At 43.2% G+C, this 26,581-nt stretch overlaps 1 protein-coding gene across 2 annotated transcripts in view; it reads right to left on the bottom strand.

Moving 5' to 3' along the window:
• The window catches only part of ETV5 (ETS variant transcription factor 5), a 62,326-nt gene that overhangs the window by 25,600 nt on the left and 10,145 nt on the right, over positions 1–26,581 (bottom strand). For both annotated transcript variants that reach the window (XM_074189551.1, XM_074189552.1), the window contains exons 6-7: positions 8,629–8,758; positions 7,426–7,770 (exon numbers count right to left, since the gene is read on the bottom strand). In XM_074189551.1, the coding sequence (XP_074045652.1) occupies positions 7,426–7,770; positions 8,629–8,758 (475 nt within the window). The remainder of the gene's footprint in view (positions 1–7,425; positions 7,771–8,628; positions 8,759–26,581) is intronic.

Here is a 26,581-nt window from a genome sequence, read left to right as displayed (position 1 = left end):
TCCAGTCCACACCCCTGGCAGATCCCTTGACACGATGAGAACCTTCAACTGCGGAGCGAGCCCAACTGCAGCAAGTTAGTCGAAGGCTCCTTCGGTGCCCGTTTATTTAAGGAACCAGTTATTTGTTTGTCAGATTTCTATGGTGCCTCCCCTCCAAAGAGCTCACCCACGCTACCAACATTTGGTTTACATTATGAAAGCCGCCAGATGCTTTTTCTGCATTTCCTTTACTTTTATGGCTGCCAATACACCCAGTCAACACACTGCTTATGGCAAAAAGGAGAGAAGCATGTATTAGACCCAAGGAACAAAGGTCCAGAGGCTAGCAGCAAGATAATCATTAAATCCACCAAGGAACCAATACCATCTAACGCTTTCATTAAGATCACAAAGGAAGGGGCAGGAAAAAAAAAAAGGTGTGCCAAACTCAGAAGCCTGGCAAACACAAGGAAATGGAAGGAAAAGAAGGTGTATAATTACTTTACAGATTGCAATAAGACAAAGGAGGAATTAAAAGGCTGAGTTTGTGATGAGTAGACTACAATCATCATAAAAAACACCCCAGAAGAGAGAAGATGTTCTGGTGAATGATGGACACCATCTAAGACTTCCTATTACTGTTTATTCTTCTGCCATACGACTTAGAGATAAGCCATTAAAAAAAAAAGCCTCAGGCCTGAACTCCAGAAGTCTCTTATGCACAGCCTGCCAACCCCGCCTAGCTTCAATTTTGCCTTTCCATAAAATATTAAAAGGTCTGTAGAGATAACATCCTCCTAAGGCTTAAGAAATGTTTAATCGATTTCTCTAGCTCAAACACGGGAGCAGCAAGGTGAGCAAGGGTGGAGATGTGTTGGCGTGATATTTCAAGGCTTGGATATACAATGTACCTATTGATAAAGTAGAACAGCGGCAGGAAATATCAGGGTTTATTTAAGTTTATTTAAAAACCTTGAAAATTTCAGGGAGGCAAATTTAAGCCTCTGAAATAGAAGCCGATTCAACATTTCAAGGCCTTGATACAAAATATTAGCAGCCTTCTGCAGAGTAAATAAAATCTTTTGAATTTCACCAATTTAAATCAGATACGGAAAAAAAGATTTTGCAAAAAAGGTTCGAAAATATATTGAAGCTCAGACATTAACATGGGATGAATTCCTTAATATGCTGCATTTAAGATAGTATTTCTGCAGGGCTTTTTTATTTGTTGTTCTATAGATAAGTCACCAAGGGTCCTGAAACAAATGAAGAGTCCAGTTTTATGGAGTTCCCTATGATTTCTCTAAAGATTACTTAACTTTTATTTTTTGCTGACTCCCTAGCCATTATTTTTTATATCCTCCATTAAAGTGGATGAACTTGGGTGATACGATTACCCAATAATATGTTCAAAGAGCAGACACATCAAATGGGCTTCTACAGAAAGAAGGTTTGGAATCGTGGTCTCTGATAATAGTTGAAAAGGAACTGGGACAGAAAAAAGAAAGCATAGGTAGAGACATGAATCCAGTTCTGAAGGTCTTTCATGTGGAAGGAGGCTCAGACCTGCTCGATCAGCAATAATCACCAAAACTATCTGGTACTAGCTAAGAAATAGAGGGTGGATTGGAGGAACAGATTCTGTACGTAAGACACACTAGCTAGACTAGTATTTGATAGTATTTGATAAACCTGAAGACTCCAGTCTTAAGAACTCACTCTGTGGCAAAAACTGCTGAGAAAACTGGAAAATAACATCTTATACCATATACCAAAATAAGGTCAAAATGGTTATGTGATTCAGACATAAAGGGCAATGCCTTATAAACACGTTAGAAAAGCAAGGAGCAGTTTACCTGGCAGATCTATGGTGAAGGGAAGAATTCCAGACCAAACAAGAGATAAAGAGCACCATAAAATGTAAAATAGCTAATTTTGATTATATTTGCAAAGCATAAAGATAGGGAAATAATTTGTATAGCAAGTGTCTAATAAAGGTCTCATTTCTCAAACATATAGAGAACTGAGTAAAATTGATAATACAAACCATTCCCCAATTGATAAATGGTCAAAGGATATGCACAGGCAGTTCTCAGGTGAAGAAATCAAAGCCATCTAAAGGCATATGAAGTAGTGCTCTAAATCTCTTTTGACTAGAAAAATGCAAACTAAAACATCTGAGGTACCACCTCACACCTATCAGATAGGATAATATGACAGAAAAAGAAAATGATAAATGCTGAATAGGATGTAGAAAAATTAGGACACTAATGCACTGTTGGTGGAGTTATGAACTGATCCAACCATTCTGGAGAACAATTTGGAACTATGCCCAAAGGGCAACCAGACTGTACATACCCTTTGATCCAGCAGCAGATCTCAGGAGAGAGATAGACTTTTAACATATCCATCATCTATCTTTTAAAAATGCTTTCATTAATCAAAGTCCTATCACAAGTTCACAAGAGCAACAAATGAACATTCCCTTTGTGAATTGTTTTTGAATTGCTATTGTCCCATGAGAGGGGTGACGTTAAATTTCAAGGCATCAGCTCCAAACTGGCACTGGACGAAGGTACAATGTCTTGGAAGTTGAATTCTGCCCTTATGAAAAGATGCAGACATTCACAGAAAGACATTTAATAGACATTCACATATGCATTGGACAAGGACACTAGAAGTTTTGATTGATGTACTGGGCAAGAAAAAGGGGAAGAATCATTTTTTTTGACTTACAAAGGGAAATTCTGCCATCAAATTTGATTTAATATTATTCATATTTTCATTAAAAATCATTCATGAAGAATGGTTTTTTTCCCCATGAGAAAAAAAACTTCAAGGGAATGGATCAGAGTTCTAATGAGCTGTAGAGTATGTAATAGGGGCCAAACACAGAAAGCAATGATAGAACTGGAGAGACTGCCACAGAATTTAATTTGTCAGAGATAGATCATAACTCTTGTATAGATGGGACCCAGTGCCTGGCAGGTTCTTAAGAAATGTTTAGAAAACTTTAAAATCAGGGCAGCTAAGGTGGAGCAGTGAATAGAACACTGGCCTGGGAGTCAGGAGTACCTGAGTTCAAATCCAGTCTTCAGACTCTTAATTACCTAGCTGTGTGACCTTGGGCAAGTCACTTAACCCCATTGCCTTAAATAAATAAAACAAAAAAAAGGAAAAAAAGAGAGAAAACTTTAAAATCAAGAAGCATTTCTCTAGTTCCTACTTTGAGAGAGAACCTCAAAATCTTTTACTACAGGGGTCAGAAATAAATGAAGACAACCTTGTTAAGCAGAAAATTTAACATGATGCTAAAATGGAAATTTCAAGTGAATTTAGGCAGAAATGTTAAGCATCAGGAATACAAATTCAAAGAATGAAAGAATCCCTACTTAGAAGGAACTTCTGTTCTCACATCAAAGACATGTCTGTATCCAAGTAGAATAAAAAGGCAAATGACTACAAAGTAGTCTAGGGAAGGAGGGCTGGAGTATTGGAAGGAATCAGGAAAGGCTTCACATAAAGGTGAAGTGACCTGTGTCTTGAAGGAAAGGGGGAATGAGATTGGGGGAAGAAGAGAGGCATTCCAGGCAGTGACAGGACCTGGCCATGGGAGATGGATGTTGTAAATGAAGAAAAGACAAGGTGGGTTTGGCAGAATCCCAGAGTACAAAAAGAGAAGCAATGTATAATGACAATGGAAAAATAGAGCAAGGTTTAAACATTAGACAGAGAGAAGAATGGAAGGAGTGGCACAGAGATGATTGAGTTTCTAATGTGCTTGGGAAAATGAGAGGGAATAGGATATAGACTTGTATACAGAAAGATCAGCTTTGGCAAGGTGAAGGATCCCTTCTTTTTTCAGAGACTGGGAGAAAGGAAGAAAGAGTATTAGATGATGTCCAACACTGCTGAGAAGAGAAGAGGGAGCTCCGGGTGAATGGTCTCAACTCTGAGTAATGTCCTCAACTGGGAAATGGTGTGTGTGTGTGTGTGTGTGTGTGTGTGTGTGTGTGTGTGTGTGTGTGTGTCTTGGAAAGAAGATAGGGAATTAATTAGGGAAGAATAAAAGCAGTGCCTTGCTTCAGTGAGGGCTCAACTGAAGTTGGCAGTACATGGATTTATATCATAATGCATAATTTATATTATAATATATGTGTGTATATATGTATACATATATATGTACATATATACACACACACATTTATAATGGTATAATGTATAATGACTTTCTCCAACTCTATTCAATAGTGAGTAGAAGTGGAGGAGGGAATAATTCAGGGCTGAAATCGTTCCAGGAATGGGCAGCAATAGGACAAGCAAGACAATGGATTCAAGAGTAGAGGGAAGTATAGAATTGAATTCGCTAGAATAGAGGCGGGGCATTCAGAACAAGGGCAATGAATGGCTTAAGAAAGAGAACATGAAAATAAGCAACACTATCCAGTAACCTTTGATCCTAATTCCTAGCTTCCAAGGGACAGTTTGAGGTCCCTTCCAGAATCACTCTGCCCCATTTTCTTTGCCAATCTGTGCCTCATGATCAAGCTCTTCCTTCTCTCTAAGATTTAAAAGACTGAAAAATAATTGTGGGGAGCAGAATAAAGGTGCCAGGGCAAGCAGATCTAAAATAAATGCAAGGAGCAAGGGAAATTCAAATAACTGGGTGAGACAGTCCACAAAAGTGAATTTTCTAGATCCCTGAAACTTACCCCTCCTAAGTGCTAATTGTGTGTGTGTGTGTGTGTGTGTGTGTGTGTGTGTGTGTGTGTGTGAGAGAGAGAGAGAGAGAGAGAGAGAGAGAGAGAGAGAGAGAGAGAGAGAGAGAGAGATTTAGGAGGAAGGGAGAGGATTTTAAATATTTGGAATGGCATCTTCAGGGCCTAGGCACAATGCGCCTTGCAAGCTGTAAGCAATTAACAAGTATTTGTTGAACTGTTTATGAATAAAACAGTTGGGTTTGATATTCTTCTGGCAGGCAGGGGGACTTTCCTCTCTTTGGAGGTGTCACAGTATCCCAGAAGTTTTGAGTAAGATTTACTTTGGATTAAGCTTTCACCAATTTGAAGTCTAATATGAAAAGAAAAAAAAAATCTGTTATGAGATCAGGTCAGGGAGTATGTAAGAAACAAGAGTGAGACTTAGACCAATGGAGAGCAGGAGGCTGGGGGATACCCGAGGGAAGCAGTCAGGGCCTGGCGATGAGTCTGTTAGGGGAGACAATGAACAGACCCATTTGGCCAGAGAAGAGGGCTTGTGTTGCAAAGTAGAGAAAGATGCGATAGCAGCATTTCTCAGCATGGCAGGTAGTCAATTATAGCTTTAACCCCTGGCAGTAAGGAAGAGACTGTGGAGGACTTGAGTTCTCAACTAAAGCATCTGACATGACTCCGTAGGCAGCGGGACCAATGGAAGGCTGCTGAGAAGGTGACATGGCATGGGCAAAGTGGTGTTTTAGGAAGATTTGCGCAGCAGTTGGGTGCAGACCAACCAAGCCATCGAGAGAACAGCAAGGTTGAGAACTGGGGGATGGAGATGGGGGAGGAAGAAGGAGAGCCAGAGGGCAGTGAGCAGTAACTGGAGGAGGGAAGAAGAGAAGCAGGACAGTGTCAAATTCCGGATGCCAAGAGAGAAGAGAATTTGAAATACGACGGGAGAGTCAGCAATGTCAAACCAAAGAGAGGGGGACTAAGAGGCCCTGGACTCTGAGGGCCACATCCAGAACCAGACTGTAAGGTGTCGAGAATGAATGGGGGAGGGATCCCTCGGTGTGCACCTCATCTCAGAGACCACTTTAGAAGGCCCAGAAGGGTCATGGAGGTAGTATGGGGCAGAGTCAGAGTTTGACTGGAGGGCCTCCTAGATTACCACTCATATCAGATATCTCAACCTTGGAGGAAACCTTGAGTAGCCTCCAGGTGGGGTTGGTCATACATCAGGAAGCATTCTTCCAGCTCCCCAAATCCAATGGGGAAAACAGGACCAATCAGTACATCAACAATAGGCCAACTTAAGAAAGGGAAAAAACAAATCAGACTGGGCCAGGAGACCCTTTTGTTACGGACGACCTTGGCAAACTCACTGGCCAGTCTCCATTTGGGTTACCAAAAGTGGTATTTTACCCAAGTCATTATTTCCAAATGAAAAGGCAGATAATCTAAAATGATTGGTATTATCGATTTAGAGAGAGGGGACCATACTGCCTAAAGCAAATACCCTGAATTTTCTCAGCTCTTCCTTCCTATGGGGGGGGGGACACAACTAGGTTGGAGTTAGTCCAGTCCGAAGATCCAATGCCAACCTAAAGGGGCAGTGAGGGGAACAGCTGTCTGTAGCTTCCTCTGGCACTTGCTTCTGAAGGGGCTGGAAAACAGCAATCTTGCCTAAATTTGAGCAAATCTAAAATAGATGATCTCTGGACACTCAGGCCTCCTCCCCCTTGGGCATCCTGTCTCTTCTCATCTCATGCTTCTCAAATCTACTCATCCTATCCCGCTGGGGTAAGATTTTCCTGCTGACTTGGGTTATTTCCTTACTGAGCATCCTCCTGGTACTTCTTGCTGTCTGTATGTATCCCTTTCCTTTAGGAATGTCAGTTCTATAAATGAATGCTAGAGAAAGGAAATGTGGAATACATGAATACAGGTGCACTGTAAGTAAAATTACTCAAGCATACCTAATCATTTTAATGGCAGGTGGTCTTTGGTGACTCCAAAGTCAACAGCCATCATGGCAGCTGTCTCCTGTCGTTCATTTTATAAGAACAGTGTCTTGGATTTTTACAAAGCCCAATATTAACATTTGAATGAGGGAATGAAAGAACATTTATTTCTAAGTGCTGGGGAGAGGGTTACAAAGATAAACCACTGGAACAGACCGTGCTCTCCACCAGGTTTCCATTTTCCTTGGGGAAGACAACACGAAGGGGAGCTTCGGCACATACACACACACATGGAGATGGTTGGGCAGTGAGGGAGTGGCAGAGCCCAGGCTCCCAGAATCTCCAAGTTTTCACAACAAGTAGTAGGCAACTAACCTGGGTGGTTTCTTAGCCATTTTCAAAACCAGACAGGGGTCTGTTCCAGGCCCCTGGACCCTATGGAAGGCTCTACTTTCCCAAAGCATGAAGTTGGGGTTATACTTCCAGATGGAATTTGACAAAGAAGACATGGTGTCCAATTCTTCTTTCTTGGATAAGTAAGTGTACAAATCTCACCCCATCCCAACTTGGACCCCAATCCTTCTGGTCTCTGATGCTCCAATTCCCAGTTTCATCATCCTTTTCTGAGATTCCCATTGGACGTGCCCTCATGGTTCTCTTGCAGTAATACATACAGAAGTGCCCTATCACTGGCTAAATGGCAGCTTTCCCTTACCTGTGCTTCCCGAGCAAGCCACAGGAACAGATGGGCTAAAGGGCAGGAGTGCAGACTCCCTGGAACCTACCTTGGTTCCGATGGATACTGGTTTTCAGGCATCATCTTTGGCATCGGCATGGGTTGATGTGGTGGCCGAGGGATGGCAAAGGTTTGCTGCTGTTGTCTGGGTTCATGAAGGGAGTGGGGTGCAGGGACAGAATTTGGGGTGGGAACAGGGACAGGGGTAGGGACAGGGGCTGGGGCAGGGGCTGGTGCTGGGCCTACACCTTGCCCAGGGCCTGCTGTGGGAGCATGGCCTGAAGCCTGCACAGAAGCAGGAGGGGGTAGTAAGGAATTCTGGTGGGCTGGTGACAAGGGAGTGGTGGGAGGGGTTAATGGCTTGAACCCAGAGGGGGGCTTCCTATCGTAGGCACTGTAAATAGAAGAAACAAGGAAAAGGACCATCATGCCCAAGTAGGCCACTAGCATGGCCCCCCTGCCCCTTCCAAGGCTTGTTTGCATCTCATTGTTGTCAGGAAGTGAGAGCATTAACACAGTGAAATTGCTGGCAGCCCCAAGGGAATGTTTGTACCTTGGAAAAGTGGCTGCGTCACCGACTTAACACTTGGAGTGATTTTCTCAAAGATAATTTTAGCCCCTGCTTCCGGTTTTTTCTTTTAAATAATCATTAGTTTTTTGGGGGGGAGGATGGGAAACCACAAATATAGTACCCATAATGTCCTTTTAACATATTATACATCACGTGCTGTATTGGGTTATAATAACTGCCATTAACCAGGCTGTCTACCCAAGAGTTTATTTCTGCTAGAACATTACTAGAAATAACCCAACTTCTCTCCTCCCATTTCCTCCCCCCTTTGCCAGGCAGATCTACATTTACTGTATCTGAAGCAAAGAATGATTTCATGTAACCCCCTATTCCCAAAGGCCTGGATATTCCTTAAGTAAAGGGCACAGCGGCGAGGCCTTATTCATCTACTCCTATTTCTAGATTGCATCTTGGGTGTTTAAAGTTCACATTAACATAGGACAGACCAAAAGAACTCTAATAGTGGAAGGGGGAGGGGACCGGGAGAGGAGAAAGGGACCCAAGAACTGGAGGGTAGTTGGTCTGTGGCTTGGAAGGGGATGGTTTCTCATACTCCTCCAACAATTTTTCCTTAGAATAACAATGGCCCCAAGAATGACAGTCCCAATGGGCCCGACCATGGAAGACACTCCACACATCCCATGCTCCCTTGGGACCTCTCAGCCCAGCCCATCTACTTACCAATAGTTGTAGAGGCACTTCTCTCCATAGTTAGCACCAAGGCCTTGCTCGTGGCTACAGGAGGACAGCTCAGCAGATGGGCTGTGTAGCTCACGTTTGATCTTGGCTGGAGGCGGGGCATGAAACACCACTGAAAGCAGAAAAAAATGAGGGGGAGAGAGAGAGAAGGGAACCAATTAACAGGAAATCCCCATTTCCTCCGTCAAACCTTCACTGAGCCAGCACCCTCAGAACCAGCCCACCAGTCAAACCGGGTGACACAAAGTCAAACACCACCCATGAGAACTTTCCATTTTAAACTGATTAAAAGGAGTTTAAAGATGGAATCAGCACCCGACCCTTTTAATTAACCAAGTCTACAATCCACATTTCCTGTTCTAGAGGCTTATTTCTGAAAAGGCTCGACTCAAACCCCACCTTCCACAGGAGACCTTTCCTAGGTCCTATCCATGCCCCCCTTTCCTCTGAGATGATTTCCAGTTGAGATCTCTATGACTTGTTTGCACACAACTGCTCCAATAGCATCTCTTCTTTTCAACTCTGAACTCCTTGTGTTTTAATACATGCTTGCTTTTTGAAACTTTGAATCATATTTGTGGGGGTTCCTCATTGTCTTACCCAAATTGGTGGCAGATTTGCAGAATCCGAAAAGCTTTAAAAGACAGGTCACAAAAAACCGAAAAAATGCACTCTGAAGTTCACCCATCTTGCTATCAGCTCTCGTTTAATGTCATGATTTTTATAATATTTTCTGATGTTCCTGAGGTTACTAGGAGAGTTTATGCACTACTGGAAGAACTTTTAAAGTAAAAGACAAGAAATGTTTGGATAAACCTAAGCATTTATCTGATTTTTCTGTTGTCATTTCAGTCACCTACAATTGGGATTCTTCTGAGATCTCAGTGTCCCAAGAGCAGAAGTCCACACCAATGATCACCAGGAGAACGAGATTCCTGGCAGCAAGGGGTGGTCCAGAATGGCTAAAAAAGACCTTTTCAACATGGTCCTTTCCCCAAGCACTTCTCCACTAAATTCTGGTCACAGATGGAGGACCTGTCCAAGGTACCGGTACTGATGGAGTAACTCAAGAATTTACCTATCCAATCAATGGCACCTCACAAGCCTTGGCCACAGTCTTCACCCGCTCAACCATTTGGCTGCAATATGCACAACTGGTCCAAATGCTTCAGAAAGGACATGGATCTCATCCAGGAAGTGTGGTAGTATTCCAGGATAGCTCCCTATCTGTTAGGCTATACAAGGTAAATGGGGGGGGGCACAGCTGTGAGTCAAAAGAAACAAGGGATTAGCAAAAGTGAACGTAAGGAGAGAATGAATTCCAGACCCAGAATGACAACCAGGGAAAAGATCAGAAGATGGGAGAGAGGATGAAGTGGGTGAGGAAAGCAGGAAGGTCAGTGTTGGCTCAATCATATGGAAAAGGAAAGGAAGCAGTGATGCTGTAATAGGGAAAGATAGATTGGGGCAAAGCTGTGAGGGCCTTCAAGCTAATATCCGATCCTAGGAGGGCCTGGAGTTTATTGAATAGGGAGGACCAATGAGGTAGAACCCATGACTTGCTAAAGCGATCCCTTCCATTTTGAGAGAGCTCCAATCAAGTATTGTGTATTATCCATATTTCAACCTTAAATCTGCCTTCTCAAGTCCCACACACCGCTCCCAATTTTGAACAAGTCCCTTTTCCAAGAACTAGTATTTCAAATAGTTGAAGGTAGCTGTGTTGTTCTATCCTTCCTAAATCTTCTCTATGTCCTTCAACTGACCACCAGACAAGATAAGCTCCAAGACCTTGGTGACCTTAGTACACTTCCTCTGGACACTCCTCAGTTTATTGATATCCTGCCTAAAATGTGGCATCCAGAACCGAGTGCGACACTCTGGTCTGACTAAAGGAGATAGAAGAAGCGCTATGCATCCATATCCTATTCTTGGACTTTGTGCATCTTCTAATGCCATCTAAGACTGCAACGTTTTCTTGGCTGCCAATTAAGCAGAGCTATTCAATCTTTACTTGGTTTGTTTTCTCTGCCAAGGAGAATGATCTCTACACTAGAAATGAGAGGAAAAAACATGAGTCCTTGGGTTCTGAGAGCTAAGACAAGTAAGATTAATAAGAAAGGACCTCCATGCCCTTGATGGATTCAAATCCTGTGGCCGAAACAATTACTTCCAGCACTGAACTAGAGATAGGACTGCTGAACCACTGTCAATCATATGTGAAAAACCACAGGAAAGGGGAGGCACCACAAGACCAGAGAAAAATAAATGTGGTCCCAATTTTCTAAAAAGGTAAGAGGGCAGAATCTGCAAACCATAAGCCAGTGAGCTTAACTTGGATTTTTTGGAAAATTCTGACTTAGATATCAAAAAGATGAATCTTTAGCAAGGGAAGAGGTGATGACAAAGAGCCAGCCAGCCTGGTTGTAGGAAGAACAGGTCATGCCAGACTTAACCTTATTTCTTTTTTTTGACAGGGTTATTAAACTTGTAAATGAGGAAATACAGTTCACATAGTATTACCCATATTTCTTTTTTAAATTTATTTTTATTAAAGATGCTATTTGAGTTTTACAATTCCCCCCATCTTACTTCCCTCTCCCCACACCCCCATGGAAAGCAATCAGTCAGTCTTTACTTTGTTTCCATATTACCCATATTTTTTTTTTTTTTAGGTTTTTGCAAGACAAATGGAGTTAAGTGGCTTGCCCAAGGCCACACAGCTAGGTAATTATTAAGTCTCAGACCAGATTTGAACCCAGGTACTCCTGACTCCAAGGCTGGTGCTTTATCCACTATGCTACCCTAGCCACCCCTTACCCATATTTCTAAAAAGAATTTGATGAAGTATCTTGTATTATCTTTTGATGAAGATGGCTGGATGTGGACTGATCAATACAGCTACATGGGGACACCTGGTCATCTTCAGGGTTGAATGACAGGCCTCAACATGTAGTTGTTAATTCATTCTGTGTCACTATGGCAGGGCAAACTCCAGTGGAGAGGCCCAATGATCCGTACTTGAGTCTATGTTACTAAACATTTTTCTCAGTGGCTGGGATAAAGGCCTAGATGGCAAGCTCATTTTTATAGGACACAAAGCTAGTAGCACTGGCTAATATACTGGATGAGAGAGTCAGGATCCTAAAAAAGATTTTCAGAGTTGGAGCATTGGGTGACTCTAATAAAATGAAATTCCACAGCATTAACTATATGGTCTTATACTGGGTTTAAAAAAGAAATCAACCCCACACATACAGGATGGGGGAAGCATGTGTTTATCCAAAAAAGAGCTGGGAATCTTAGTGCGCCCTAAGTTCAGATTGAGTCAGCAGTCCAACATGGTGGCCAAAAAGCTCACTGGACTTGAAGCTATATTTCAAGGCACAATGTCTCCCTCTGTCCTCTGTTATGGTCAGCTCTGGACAACTCTGCTCAATTCAAGTTTATGGGGACAAAGCTGCAGAATAGTCAGAGAAAAGCAACAAGGATGGTGGATAAAGATCAGGTGAAGGAGCTGGGCTGTTGAACCAGGAAAGAGAAGGCTCTGGGAAGATTTCACAACTGCCTTTAGATATGAGGAAGACCATGGAAGACACAGGAGACAGATGTAGGTTTGAATTCAGGAAAACCTTCCCACTCATCAGAACCGTCCAGAGGCAGCAGGTTTTTTCTTCCTGGAGGCCTTCACGCTGAGGCTGGATGTCCTGATCACTTCTTAGGGACACTATGAGGGAATTCCTTGGGGGAATTTGCATTACTTGCTGCCTCCTGGAGTCCCTTCCAATGCTCAAATTCTGTTATCCCATCATGGAATTCAACTGGCTAATGAAGTTGGCTGCATTGAATCTACAATGCTCCCAAGCTTCTTGAAGAGTCCATCATTTTCACACCAAAATGCCCCTAATAATTCTCCCTGACTATAGATCATAAAGAAGCAACTCTAAAAACTCAATCTCTTAGTGATCTTATTGAACACATCAGATCTTTTCAAGTGCTGTCTAGCCAATTTAGCATCTACACAGCCGACCCTTTGTGGGAGGAAAACCTGCAAGGCAGATTTTAGCCCAACAAAAGTCAAATATTTTGTAATCAACACTCAGCTTGCTCTTACATTCTTTAGACCATTCATGTGTGTGACTATTAAGAGGTGAGCTGTTATAGGAAATCATCCGCAAAGGTTTCCGGGTTCCCTTTCCCATATTCGTATCTGAGATGTTATTGAAATATATAGATATACACACTCTACTCGCAAGACTTGAATAGAAGAAAACGTTGGCATTTAGATGAGTGGTTGTTGATGTCCCTTCTCTCACCACCTCTTCAGGGCTTTTCTACTCCCTTACAAGTGAAAAGATCTTTGATATATGAATCAAGTGCCTCTACAATGATGGTCACATATATTTTTACATGATCATAGAATTGGAAGATTACCCCAGAGCCTTTCTTATCCCATTCCCTCATATTCACAGATGAGCAAACTGAGACCAGAAAGATGATGTTGGCTGTCCCAAGACCAACAGACAGGAAGTATAAGAGACAGAATCTGAACTGGAGTTCTCACAGATTCTGCAAGTCCAGCAACCCTTCCCAAATTCTCTTTCTTACATGTTATTTCCATGCACCTGGATTCTACAAACTTTTATGAGGTGCTAGCAAGTGGCAACACTGTGTTGGGCAAAGGGAACAGCTCCTGTCCTCAAGGATCTTATATTTTGGGGTAGTTAGGTGAAACAGTGGATAGAGCACAGGCTCTGGAGTCAGGAAGACCTGAGTTCAAATCTGACCTCAGACACTTAATAATTGCCTAGCCATGTGACCTTGGGCAAGTCATTTAACTCCATTGCCTTCAATAATTTTTTTTTTTAAAAAGGATCTTATATTTTGTTAGGAGCTGGAACATATACCCAGCTAAGGAAATATAAAATCATTTGAGTGGGGAGAAAACATTCATTTCTGATTGGGAGAATCAGGAAAGGCTCTGGTATTTGATATAATCTTGAAGGAAGCTAAGGATCCTAAGAGAAGAGGGATGATTTCGGGCTTTGGGAGAGACCAGGCAAAAGCATAAGAACACAAGTTACTTAAGTGTTAAGAGTTCAATTATGGTGAGAGGGTGATCTGCCATTAATGATGATGATATCATGTTGCTGTTATTTAATTATTTCATAATCCCATTTGGGGTTTTCTTGGCAGATACTGGAGTGGCTTGTCATTTCTTCTCCAGTTCATGTGATAGATGAGGAAACTGAGGTAAAGATAGAGAAGTGACTTGCCCAGGGTCACACTGCTAGTGTCTCAGACCACATTTGAACTCAGGGCTTTCTGACTCCAGGTCATGATACAAATGTTGACACTTCTGTTCCCTTTCACATCTATCTGTTATCTTCCATCTCTTTTCACCTATAGGTTCTTCTGGCTCAGTTATTATCATGACAAACTTTTTGGAGACTCATTTCCCCCTGTGCTGCTTTTCAATGTTTAATGAGACAATATTTCTGTAATTTCCCACCATCCTTCTCTGTAGGTTTTTAATAAGCAAGCGTATTATAAACCAATTCTCTGGCAAGCCAATACTCTTGTTACCCACCAAAATTTCCTTCCCCCAAATCACTGCTTACTTCCAAAAGAGTTTCAGAGATTTATTTAATTCTCCATCACAGTGATTAGTAGAACTAGTCAGGGGAAAATTCTAGTTACACAATCTGTCTCTCAACTAGACTTCAGAGACGTTATGTAAAACTCTCAAATCAGAAGAATTCTGTGGCAAAGTCCTGAAAGTCTCCCTTGGCTTTTAAATGGTAACATCTGTTTGGCATCCCCAGATTCAGTTGACTATAGGATCACAGATTTAGAGCTGGAATGGACCTCAACCTTTGGCCTAAACCCTTTATTTTGAAGATGAGAATTCCAAGGCTCAGATATTAAGTGTTTTTCATAACTCTAAAATATCTAAGTTACAGCCTTCAAAAGTTATTCCAGGTGAGCACTCCATTACTGTACAAAGTAATAAAGTTCGCACACTAACAGGAAATTCAACCTTCCACCAGAGATTGCTACCCAAGTCTATTCACGGTAACTGCTAAGCAAACAATTTTTAGTCTAGTGCCCCTATGGACAAGGTCTTCTACTGGGTACTGAATGGGACCTGCTTCCCATCTTCTAGGAGTTTGCAATCTAGCAAGGGAGAGAAGGCAAATTTACAAATAATCCTAATATATATTACAATGTAGAATGAGGCATAAAATAAAAGGTTAGTACAGAGTATTTTATTTATCTAAAAGATCTGCAGAGTTCCAAGGAATCAAGACACTGGATAATACTCCCTTACCCATAAAAGTACATTTAAAAATAATTTAAGTAAAAAGGAAAACAAAGTTGTTGCTTGAATGTCTTTACTATATGAGAAATTAAACATTTAATGCAAATCAATACTTCCATCCAACAAATGTCTGCAAAGTTCAAAATATCATTTCCTCTGGCAGGAGTGGGAAAGAGAAGAGAAATATTATGATGTAAGGCAAAAATGTCCTTGAATTGTGTTTGCTTTCTCTTTTCTTCCTTCTCTCCTATTTCTCTTCTTTCTCCATCTTTCCTTCCTCTATCAGTCTGTTCATTTTTCAAAACTGAAAAGCAGGATGGCTATAGGGGCCAGCCTTGGAGTTAATCAAGAAGCCCTAAGTTCAAATGCTCCCTCTATACCTCCTGGCTATATGACTCTGAGTAAGTCATTTAAATCGCTTGGTGTCCCCAGACAAGTCATAGATCTGCACAAATAGAAGACGTTTCTATACCAGGAAATTTGCTCACTCAGAAAATAAAGATTTGAGACCAAAAAAAACCCAAATTCCACTAAAGAAGTCTGAGGAGAGTCATTTCTATATAGTCACAACTCCTAAAGCAAAGCTTGAGAAGTAAGATTTCTTTGCAGAGAAGTAAGATTTCTTTGCAGAGTCATGACCTATCGGTGATGGGAGGTCTCAGATATCCAGATATTTGTGGGAGTGCTCTACTTTCTCTTGCAAAACCTAAGCCGCCAGCTACCAACTGAACTTACTTTGATGATAATTTCATTTTTCAAACGCAGGAAAAACAACAAAGGGAAAGTATATTCTAGAGCTGTTGGATTAGTCACCATAGGGATCTTTGGGAAGAGATAACCATTGCCATCTTAGAATTGGCTATAGAGAAGAAAAGGCCAGCAGAGCCTCATAGCTGTCTAAAAGAAATGGAGATGGAAACAGAGAACTCACCAACCTACTTAAATTTCAAACAAACAAAGAAGGGATGGACACCATAGGAGGCAACTGGGGAAGGTGGCTTATTCTTGAAGAGGACCATGACATCAGGGAGGGGATGCCATGACTTACAAGTGAATTGGACTTAAAGAGAGGGGGTGCTGTGCAAAGTCACAAATCTTGCTTTCCTCTGGAGCCATCTGGGTCCAGTGACGAGAGAGAGATTAGGGCAACTGGAGTTGCCTCCTAGCTGGGGAAATTTAGAACAGCAAACAACAATCCTACTAAGCCAGAAATGGCAACTTGAAGATTGGCCTGAGAAAGTCAAGTTAAGGATCCCACAACAGACAGTCAGGGTCCCAAAGGGCATCCAATCCAGTCTTTGTCTTACAGAGGAGAAACTGGGTCCAAGGAAGTTAAGTGATTTGCCTAAGGTCACAGAGGAAAGTGTCAGAGGTGAGATTTGAACCCAGGTTCTCTAACTCCAGTCATCCCTACTTCCCCAGGATACTGAAGCAACTTTTTTTTTTTTTAAAACTGACTTCTATCTGAAAGGCTATTATGACTCACAGACATTTAGCTGTAAAAATATTGTTTAAAAGATGGGCCCTAATTTCAGGGAGAAGCTTGGAGTCATTACAAGCCCTGCAGTCTCCCCCAGTTAATCAAGCCCACTCTCCTTCTGTCCCATAATGGGCTCAGTCACACTCCACGTGAAGAGTTTGCTCAGCTTCTAGGCTGTGGCCCAATCAATTAATCAACCGACAAGCACTTACTAAGTATCAATGTACCAGATGCTTTGCCACATGTCAGTGATATGAAGAGAGGAAGAAGGAAGAAAAATGTAAAGAAGAGAATGAAGGAACAAAGAAAAAAGAAAAGAGAAGAATGGTTTACCCTCAGGGAGCTTACACTGGACAGGAGGCAACACACAGAAAACGGAAACGACATCAAGGTAGTTTTTTGTGGGGAGTCCCTACTCCGCTGGGGAGATCAGGGCAGAGCTCATGGTGGAGCTATGAGGAACTCTAAACACAATCGAGAGATCCCAAGAGGTAGAGAAGAGAAGGGCATTCGTGTCAAGCAAGGTGGATAGCCACCAAGCAGGGGAAAAGTCTACGTGTGAATGGGATGCCAGTAGCTGGATTCAAATCTTTGCCAAGGGGGAGTAATCAAGGCTGGAGCCCGGGTATGAAACAACAAATAGAGCCATCTCTATTTGATTCAAGAGGTGACTGTGAGCAAGTGGAATGACTTGCTTAGGCCACCTGGGCTAAGTGAGGGAAGGCTGAATGGGAAGGGACACGAAGCAGGTCCAACAAGGAGGCTCTTGGAATAACTTGCAGGGCAATCCTGTGCCAGTGTTTCCCATGTCTCAAAATCAATTCCTAAGTTTTCCTGGGAGACCTTGAGAGTGATCTTGTACCACTCTGTCTGACCTGGGTGAGCTCACAGAGATAAGAAGCGGAAAAAGAGGAGAGATATAGCACTTCTTAGTCTGGATAAATAGACATTTTCTCTCCAACTTGCTTTTTTTGTGGGCAGGTCATAACTTTTATCTTTTTTATTATTCTATCTACAAAGATATTGTAGGCCAGTGGGGGGGGAGGGGAGGAAGAGTCCATTATTCAAGAAAAAAGAACTTTCCTGGTGATATGATGGAGTCGCTTGGTTCTTGTCAAGCTTCCTAAAATCCCCCCTTCTTTTTGACTAGTTTGCACAGTGGAGGCAGGACCACTTGCTGTCTTGGGATCCCTTTCTAAATAGTACTTGGGAAAAGGAAGTAAGCATGTCCACCTGAGAAAACAACCTAGTCATTTGGTTTTTCTGAGACTCAGTTTTCCTTTTAGCGAAATGGGGATAATTTTTGCTCTTTCTACCTCATGGTTTATTGGTGAGACCACACTGTCTTAAGTCTCAACATGTAATGTAAAAGGGTAGTTTCTAAACATGTTCTTAGCTTGTAGAAGGTTTCCAGTTGGCAGAAACCATGTGTCAGTGGTAAACAGCTCATCAAGCCTTTGAAATGTGGTCACCACACACTAGGCCGCCTTAGGAAGCAAATGAAGATGCAGGGTCTGCTTGGGGCAGAATTACACAGCCAGAAGTTTTCTCCCTCTCTTCCTCTGCAGGCCCTCATAAGCATTCAATAGATGGGCTCCAAAGGAGGTGGCTTGGCTCCACACAAGTGGGCAGCTGCCTTAAAACAGCGGCCAACACCCCTCAAGGATATAAGTTTTACAAATTTTATCTAAAGGCAGGGTCTCACCCCATGAGGAGTGAGGATTGGATAGGTTTACGTAGATGACCTCCAGTCAGAAAAAGTCTCATCCTTGGAAATGGCTGTTATTCGATAATCTCAGATCAAAAACACATCACAGGGAGCTAGATCATCAGGATCAGTGCCCACAGTGCCCTCAATGCTTGCAAAGCACCATGGACAGCAAGGGGGGAAGGGGCTGCTTGACCTGGGGTATCAAGGGGCTTGGAAGGAGGTTGTGGCAATCCAAAGCTAGCAGGGGTGATGGGATGTCTTTCGAATTTCCAAACAAAACATCATAGGGCATGCACAAACTTGTTTGGATGGTTAACAGTGACTCTGCCTGGCAACGGTTTCCAAAAATAAAGCTTTGAAATTTTACCAAATTTAGTTAGGGAGCATAAGTTCTAAAAACAGAACTGGTGCAGGTTTGGGGAATATGTCGCTTTTTTGAATTCCTGCTCTAACTAGACTCTTCCAAATGTGAATTTTTAAAACAATATTGGGAATATCATGAAGAATCGTCAAATCATTAGAGAACATTGTGTTGACATTTTCAACTTTTAAAAACTTGCCACTAAATTTCAATAGCTTCCCCCAGATGTTTCACTTCTCAAATATCTAATCTTCACAGCAGTCGGCAACAACTCCTGCCCCATGCTGCAAGGCCATCTTGTGAAAAATCCTGCACTAGAGGACGGCAAGACAACTGGCCAACAGTTAACTAGGTTCCAGGGATATTATCTGAAATGTCTGCATTCAATTTTAAAAATACACTTTAAAACAGCCAATAAGGAAGGAATGCTGTCTAAGCTCCCAGTTACACTTTTAATGACTTCCTATCTAGGAAGCCATGTGGTTTTTCTAGGGATCAATGTCTTGGGGTTGATGTCCCAGACCAGCAGATGGGTTAAAATACTCCCAAAACAAGGTTCAGTATATAAACAAGGGGAACAATACGAGTTGAATGACTTCAGCGCCCTTCTACTCCATCCCCTCTACAATCTTACAGATTTCAAAGATATTTCTGAACACAAAACCCGAGTCTAAGTTAGAAAAATAAATGAATGCTAACAGGAATAAAAGGATTAATTTTTTACCCCACTGAACTAATTTGACTTGGTTGGCTTCATTTAACTGCACATTCCCACCATTGTTATAGTAGCTTAGACTTAGGTTGTATCTTTCCTCCAATTATGTTAAGGGATCGTCCCAGCTGAGATTCTTTTGTTCTCAAACACCACTGGGATGACAGCTTTTGGGGTGACTCCAATCGTTACTCCTCCAGTGGGGGCCGATGCAAGAGGTGACTAGGATTACTGTGATTTGGGATGACACTTAAGAGAGAAAGAGGCTCAGGGTGTTTCAAGGGTTTTCTTAAGAGATTTGGGGGAGGTACAGAATTTCACTAGGCCCTGGTTAAGGATAATGGCAGTTGGGCAGCTAGGTGGCACAGCAAAAAGAGCACCACCCTGGAGTCAGGAGGACCTGAGTTCAAATCCGGCCTCAGACACTTAATAATCATTACCTAGCTGTGTGGCCTTGGGCAAGCCACTTAACCCCATTGTCTTGCAAAAAAAAAAAAAGGATAATGGCAGTGAAAGAGGGTGATGTGATAGAGGTCATGATAGACAACAGGACTTGAGGGAGGGGAGAAAAGAGTATGAAAAGATCATGGGGAGGCTGGATCTGGGGTCCTGAGCCTAGCAAGATAGTGGTCCCTAAAGTCATAAAGCCAGTTCCTAAGTGAGGACTAGAAACAGTCATTCTTGAGCTCCAAGATAGAAGGTCTGATGCAGAACAGAGGTCAGACTGAATTGGTGGAGAGCTGCTCCTCACTGGGAGTTCCCTACACCAAAGCAATCACAGATTAGGACAAAGGGTCTGTCTGTTCACCATGCTCCCAGTTTAGCAAGGTGCCAGGTGGGGTGGGGTTGAAGAGAGAAGCAGAGACTCCCATGAAATTCAGAATCAGAACCAAGGTCACAGTCCCTCCCTAAAGGATTTCTATCTAATGGGCATCTGATGCACATACTCAGACATTTAATGAATACATTTGTCTCCCTGTTCCCTCACCTCCTAAAATGGCTCCTCCTGGGGTCTTGCCATTCCTAGGAGCAGAGAATTAGAGCTAGGGGGCTTCAAAGTTTCCGATTTAAACCTAAGAAGAAAAGAGTTCTGATTGGGCCTCACTCTTTAACCACGTATTCTGCTCACCTTTTCTGGGCATGCTTTCCTTACAACCAAGTCACAGGCCAAGCTATTGTTTCTTCTGCTCAAAGACACTAATTCACATTTCATTAATCACAGCCCAGCTATATAAGGAGCTTTGTGTGCCCCGACAGCCCTGGGGGGCAGGCAAAGTCAGGCAGATCTAAACTAAGCACAGAAAAGCATCCAGCCTACCCTGAAGCCCTGGAGAAAGGCTACCAGGTAAAGGCCAGCTTTGGCTTCGTCTCCAGAGCTTAGCATACAGCAGGTAATTAATAAATGCTGAGTGTGTATTATAAATGTGGAATTCTACAGGAACTATTGACATATATTATGGCCATGGAAGTTTAAGACTTTTGGGTCCTTCTGCATCTGACAAGAGTTAGTTTAGTCTCTTTTCTGTTGTGTTCAACTCTATAACCCCATTTGGGGTTTTCGTGGCAGAGGTACTGGAGTGGTTTACCATTTCCTTTTCCAGTTCTTTTTAGATGACAATGAGGCAAATAGGGTTAAGTGACTGGACCAGGATCACACAGCTAAGTATCTGAGGCCGGATCTGAACTCGGGTCTTTCTGTCAACAGCCCAGCAAGCTATCCATTGTTGCCTATAATTTATGGATATCTATGTGTGTGGTGGATGTACACACTTCTATAGAGACAGTAGAATGTTCGAGAGAAGAAACAAAGTCAGATTGAGTTTTCCGTGTCTACATATAGGAAAAAAAATTGCATTTAAAATTTTCTTTTGAAAAAGAAATGTAACACTCAAGTCCTCCGGAAAATTGTCTTTTTCAATATACTACTTTTGTGACCTTGGGAAAAGGCTTCTCTGTCCCCGGGTCCAACAGGATCGAGACTGACGCTTGTAAAGCTTTCCCAAGCTAAAAAATGCCAGGCTAAAAAGTGTTTATGTAAGCTCAAGTCACTCTCTGTCCTTTTGGGGATGGAAAAATAGCAGCATCTTCTGCCTCATCTGATCGCTAAGGTTACCTCCTGAGGTTTCAGTCCACAACACCCAAGAACAATATAGCCAGGCTGGCTTGTTTTTCTAATGAGGAAGGAAATAAATATATTCTTGCTTAAGACCAATTTAACATGGGAGACATTTTTCAGAAAATAGAAAGCCTAATTTGGTCACGTTCCTTGGGACGCAAAAACAGATGGACAGGGTCTTTCTAGAGGGGAGCAGCATGACTCATTGACCTTGGGACAATTTCCTATTGTGGGTTTTATCCACCCAACGCTGCACCGTTAAAAGATCTTTACCGAACGTCCAGGCTAGGTATTTCCCAATATCAATGGCTCTAGAGGTCCTACAGTTTTACAGATGAAGAAACTGAGGCTCAGAACAAAAAAGGATTTGAGAGAATTAGAAGCCGGGTCAAACCTGACTTTGACCCACAGCACCCCCCGCTGGGAGTCACGGCTATGAGGAAAATGTCTGGTGTGTATCCCAGGGAGGCAGCAGATGCTGGGCCCTCTGGTGACTACTGCATCTCTAGAATACCTGAAGTTCTGAACACAGCCTCTAGCATGCCCATCTCTACTGGGGCTATGCTGGTTTATTTTGCTTTGACAGTGACAGAGGCTGGACCGGTTCCAGTGTTCCCTGTGATTTCTTTTTTGGAAATTGAAGCCTTACACTCGGCCTTGGGTAAGGGTTTGAGCAATGACAGATTCCATAAGATGTGGAAAGGTCACTGTTTGGTGGGTGGATCATAGATTTAGATCTGGGATCTCAGACCCCACCTAGACTGGGGCACTGATTTTTGCAGATGAGGAACAAAGGCCCGGAAAGGTCAAGTCCTGGCCAAGGTCGTCCCCAGTCCAGACCCTCTGCCACTGCAGCCTACGGGGCACTCTGGATGGAGTGAATGCAAACATTCGAGAAGGCTGGCTTTAAGACTTATGCCCAAGGGTTTTGCTCAGTGGATCAAACTGTTGGGCCTGAATTGGAATCAAACAAAAAATGAAGGGAAACCACAGACATCCAAGGTTAGGTGGTGTGGACGGTAGGTGGCGGTGCCCAAGAGGGGCCCGGGAGGCAGGTCTGGAGAGGAGGAGAAGCAGAGGGCAATGCCAGGAGAATTCACTGACTGGCAGGAGAAGGAGAAGTTCAAAGGGACACCTCGTCGTTCAATGCCTAATGAGAGAATGTGAAGTGGCATCGCCACGGAGATGCAGAAAGTCTCTCTGGAATGGAGGTGGAGTTGAGCAGCTCCCCTCGGAAGGGGGGGAAGGCCTGGCTGTGCAACGGCAGCAGGGAAGCCAGAAGAGTCCAATTCTGGAGTCTCTCCAGCTCCAATCACAAGCAGACTTCTCTCCAACAGTCCCCGTGTTGTTCAAGTGGGTTGTTTTTCCATGAGCTGCACAATGGGGTCTGGTTATTCATTGAAAAAGTCTGCAAGTGGGCACCGCCCTCCATTCACAACCAATTTGGAATGCTCCCCTCCCGGGGGAGGGGAGCGCAGGGGAAGGGGGGCCTCCCCACTGCAGTCCAAGAAATGGGAAATGACACTTCAAGATCCTAACAGAGCCCAGCTGTCTGCAAAGCAAAGCTCCCACTGCAGGCAGCGTTTTAGGAAGGAACTCACACTGCAGGGATGGCTCGCTCTGCTCCCTAGGACGCAGCCCGGCCCCAGACTTGCTGAAAACAAGAAGGATTGGCCAAGGCAGCTCTGGGGGAGCTCCGGAAGGGCCTCCTGGCAAAAGGAAGAGGCCTGAAGAAAAACTAACTTGGGCAGCTCCCAGCAGAAACACTCTGCAGCGCTCTGGTCCCTCTGCCCAAGGCCAGTCGAGCCGGAGGCCTGCTGGGTCCACAACACTGTCCCCCCCACCCCAGTCCTCTGACTCCCTGGGGTTGCAGTGGGGTCCATTCAAAGACCCTACAGGCCCAGACTCGCAGCAGTTGCCGCTTACTGGATATTACCAGGTCATTCACTATATAATGATGAGGCCTGCCCTCTTTCAAGGATCCATCCAAAGAATTTCAACAATAGCATCTCTTCGAACTTCAAAAATTAAGATCAAGAGTGTTCTGACTATGGCCCCCAATCTGGGGCTGCAGAAGGGATGGCCAGGGATGGCCAACTCTGACATGGCCATTAGAGTTCAAGACAAACAATTGCTCTGGTTTCTAAGACAATATGCCAAAGCCAGAATGCTTCCTATGGTGAGGGCAGGTGGCCAGCACCACTAGTGCTGACCGAGTTAGTGCCATCCTGCCCCCCAAATCCACCTCTTACGTTCCTACCCTAGCATCTCTCTGGGTCAGTCTGGCGTCTCTGACCAAACCTCTCGAGTCAACAGTCCCCAGATGACCTCAGGATCTAGACCAAGGTTTGATGGCTGGCAGGTCACAGGGGATCCTTGCCCTCTATCTCCAGGTCCGCCACTTGCTGCCTTCCAGATCTCCTCCTGTCTGCCTGCAGCCTTCTTCCCTCCGTGTTTGGGATCCTCCCTCAAAGTCTTTATTTCAGCCTCTCTTCTCCTTAACCAAACTATTCATTTATTGTAGTTTACATCTTCCATGGTAAGGCAATAGTTCCTTCCTGAAAGGTATAGCCCTGGCTGGTCTGCATACACCAACATAGCTGCCTCCTCCACATGTGTATCTGTAATTATGGCTACAGGGTGAACTACAGAAATACACATGGCCACGTGTCACCGTACACATTTTAATTAAGTTGACTCAGCCTGTTGCTTCAGTAAGACACTGACCTTTGGAGAGGTTTGGTGCCCACCAGGACACGTTCACGGCATTGTACTGAAAATGCCAGTCTCAGGCCAGCCACCAGGACCCTGGCAGTGAACTTAAAGAGTGCACAAAATGAAATGCTCCAAATGCAACCGAATCTGGTCCTGGAATCAGCATAACTGGCACCCAACCACAAGATGGGAGCTGCAAACATGACAAGACTCTGCTCTCCCCGGATGCCAAATGGAAAAGCATTCGTGCCAGGGCACAGATGGGGACTCTTAACTGCCTCAAGGGCACACTGCCTGCGTGAAAGGACGCTGTGCTTTCAGCTTCTCAACCTGAGTCTTCTTCAATTAAAACAGAAAAAAAACATTGAGTGAATGGTCTCCCTTTGGAAGAGCTAACAAGAAACAACCCACAACTTATTACAGGGACTGGCATCAAGAAAATGATAAGGGGCAATGAAAAGGGCAAGCTCTGGCAACTGGCAGAGATTCCTGAAGGCTAGATCTTAGGACCCATCTCCTCTATTTCTGTCCTCATGAGCAGGGGAGAAAGGTAAACTCTCCTGGAACTTTTAGTTCCTGCCTGACAGACCAGAATGCCCACTTCTCCTTCCCCAGGTCCATTCCCCTAATCCAGGGAGGTGTGGAAGAAGTCCATTGGGTTCAAGTAAAGGAATAAGAACAAAGATGGTTCTGAGCAGAATTCTTGCACTTTCCTTGATTTTTACTAAGATGAAAGAGAATTTTGCTAAACAGCTGGCTCATTTAGGGAAGGAAGAACCTTGACCTTAGAAATCGGGAACTAAAAATTCACCAGACTAACAAAAATGAGAAAGCAAAGAATGGTTGGCCAACAATAATGGCAGTAGCAAGACCCTCAGATAGATGATGTTCAGTAAAAAAAGGCCATCATCTTTGCTTCTGGCTCCACGGTCTTCTTTCCCCTTCTTCTCTGCCTTCAACGCAACTCATCATATGACAAAATATTCATTTTTTTGAAAATGAATCAAGAGGACCATGTCTGGTAGTCTAATTGAAATGATCAATGAACATTTTCCTTGGGACATCTTTCCTAATCCTTTAGTAGCAAAGGCCCTGAGGGTGGTCCCTTCACATACAACAAAAAGCAAGTCTAGCTTGTAGTTCCTTTGTAACAAGATCAAATTCAAAATGATTAGAATTCTTAGAGGAAAAGGCATTGTATCATGGTACAAATCTCAAATGCTACTACAGAACTAATCAGCTGGTAAAAAAAATAAATTGAGATTCAAATCGGGTTAAAAAATCCTGCTTTACATTTCAGAATTCACACCACAGTGATGGAACAAATCTGTTCTGTTTCTTTCATGCTTGATTTGCTGAACAACACATTTAGGCCTAGTCAACTAGTCTGCCTACAGTCTGGTTATTTGTAATTTTGGTCATTTCCGGTAGCTCTCTGAAATATAGATCTGGGAAAAATAGGTTACCTGGATTTAAAACTGTGCTCCAAATTAAATGCCATAAACAACTCCATTATTAAAACCAATAACTCAATGTTCAGATGGCACTCGAAGACTTGTAATGCAGAATTCTCATAACACCCTGTGAAGGAGGCCATCCAAGTCTTATGGACCCTATTTTACAGCTGAGAAATTTAAGGCTGAGTTTCAGTAACTTTCTCAGAACCACAAAAGTTCCTGAGTTTTCTGATTATCTTATTATTAGATAATTATTAGTAGATTCTACCTCTTACAGCAAGTAACCAATTCATCTTTCTTTTGAGAAACTCAGGATTCAGTTAAGACCTTACATACCATCCAATGACTTGCTTTCTTTTTGTTTTTGCAAGGCAATGGGGTTAATGACTTGCCCAAGGCCACACAGCTAGGTCATTATTAAGTGTCTGAAGCCAAATTCGAACTCAGGTCCTCCTGACTCCAGGGCCAGTGCTCTATCTACTGCACCACCTAGCTGCCCCCAACATCCAGTGGCTTTTTATTTAGTTTTTTTTTGCAAGACAGTGGGGTTAAGTGACTTGCCCAAGGCCACATGGCTAGGTCATTATTAAGTGTTTGAGGCCAGATTTAAACTCAGGTTCTCCTGACTCCAGGGCCAGTGCTCTATCCACTGGGCCACCTAGTCGCCCCCAACATCCAATGACTTTTTAAAAGACCAAGAAGAATAATTATGATAATGCTAATAATTTTAAAGGCCTCATTAAAAAGAGCAGCTCTTTTTTGAACACTCAAACCCAGCAAGTCTCTTAAGCATCAGAGGGATTGATTGGATTGATTAGATTAAGAAATAATTCCCATTCATCTCTCAGAGTTTTGAGGCTTACAAAACACTTTCTGCACAACCATCCCATGAGACAAGTAACACTATACTATCCCTCTGATTTTACAGATGAGGAAACAGAGGGGTGGTTTGACTTGCCCCAAGCTACACAACAAGGATCAGAGCCAAGGTCTAAACCCCAGGTCCTAAAATTCAAATCTAGCTAGCCCCCCTCCCCTTATTTTAGACAGTGAAAGTCATC

This window comes from Macrotis lagotis, chromosome 5, assembly GCF_037893015.1.
Source record: "Macrotis lagotis isolate mMagLag1 chromosome 5, bilby.v1.9.chrom.fasta, whole genome shotgun sequence".
Lineage (NCBI taxonomy): Eukaryota > Metazoa > Chordata > Mammalia > Peramelemorphia > Peramelidae > Macrotis > Macrotis lagotis.
This window is presented reverse-complemented; position numbering and strand designations above follow the sequence as displayed.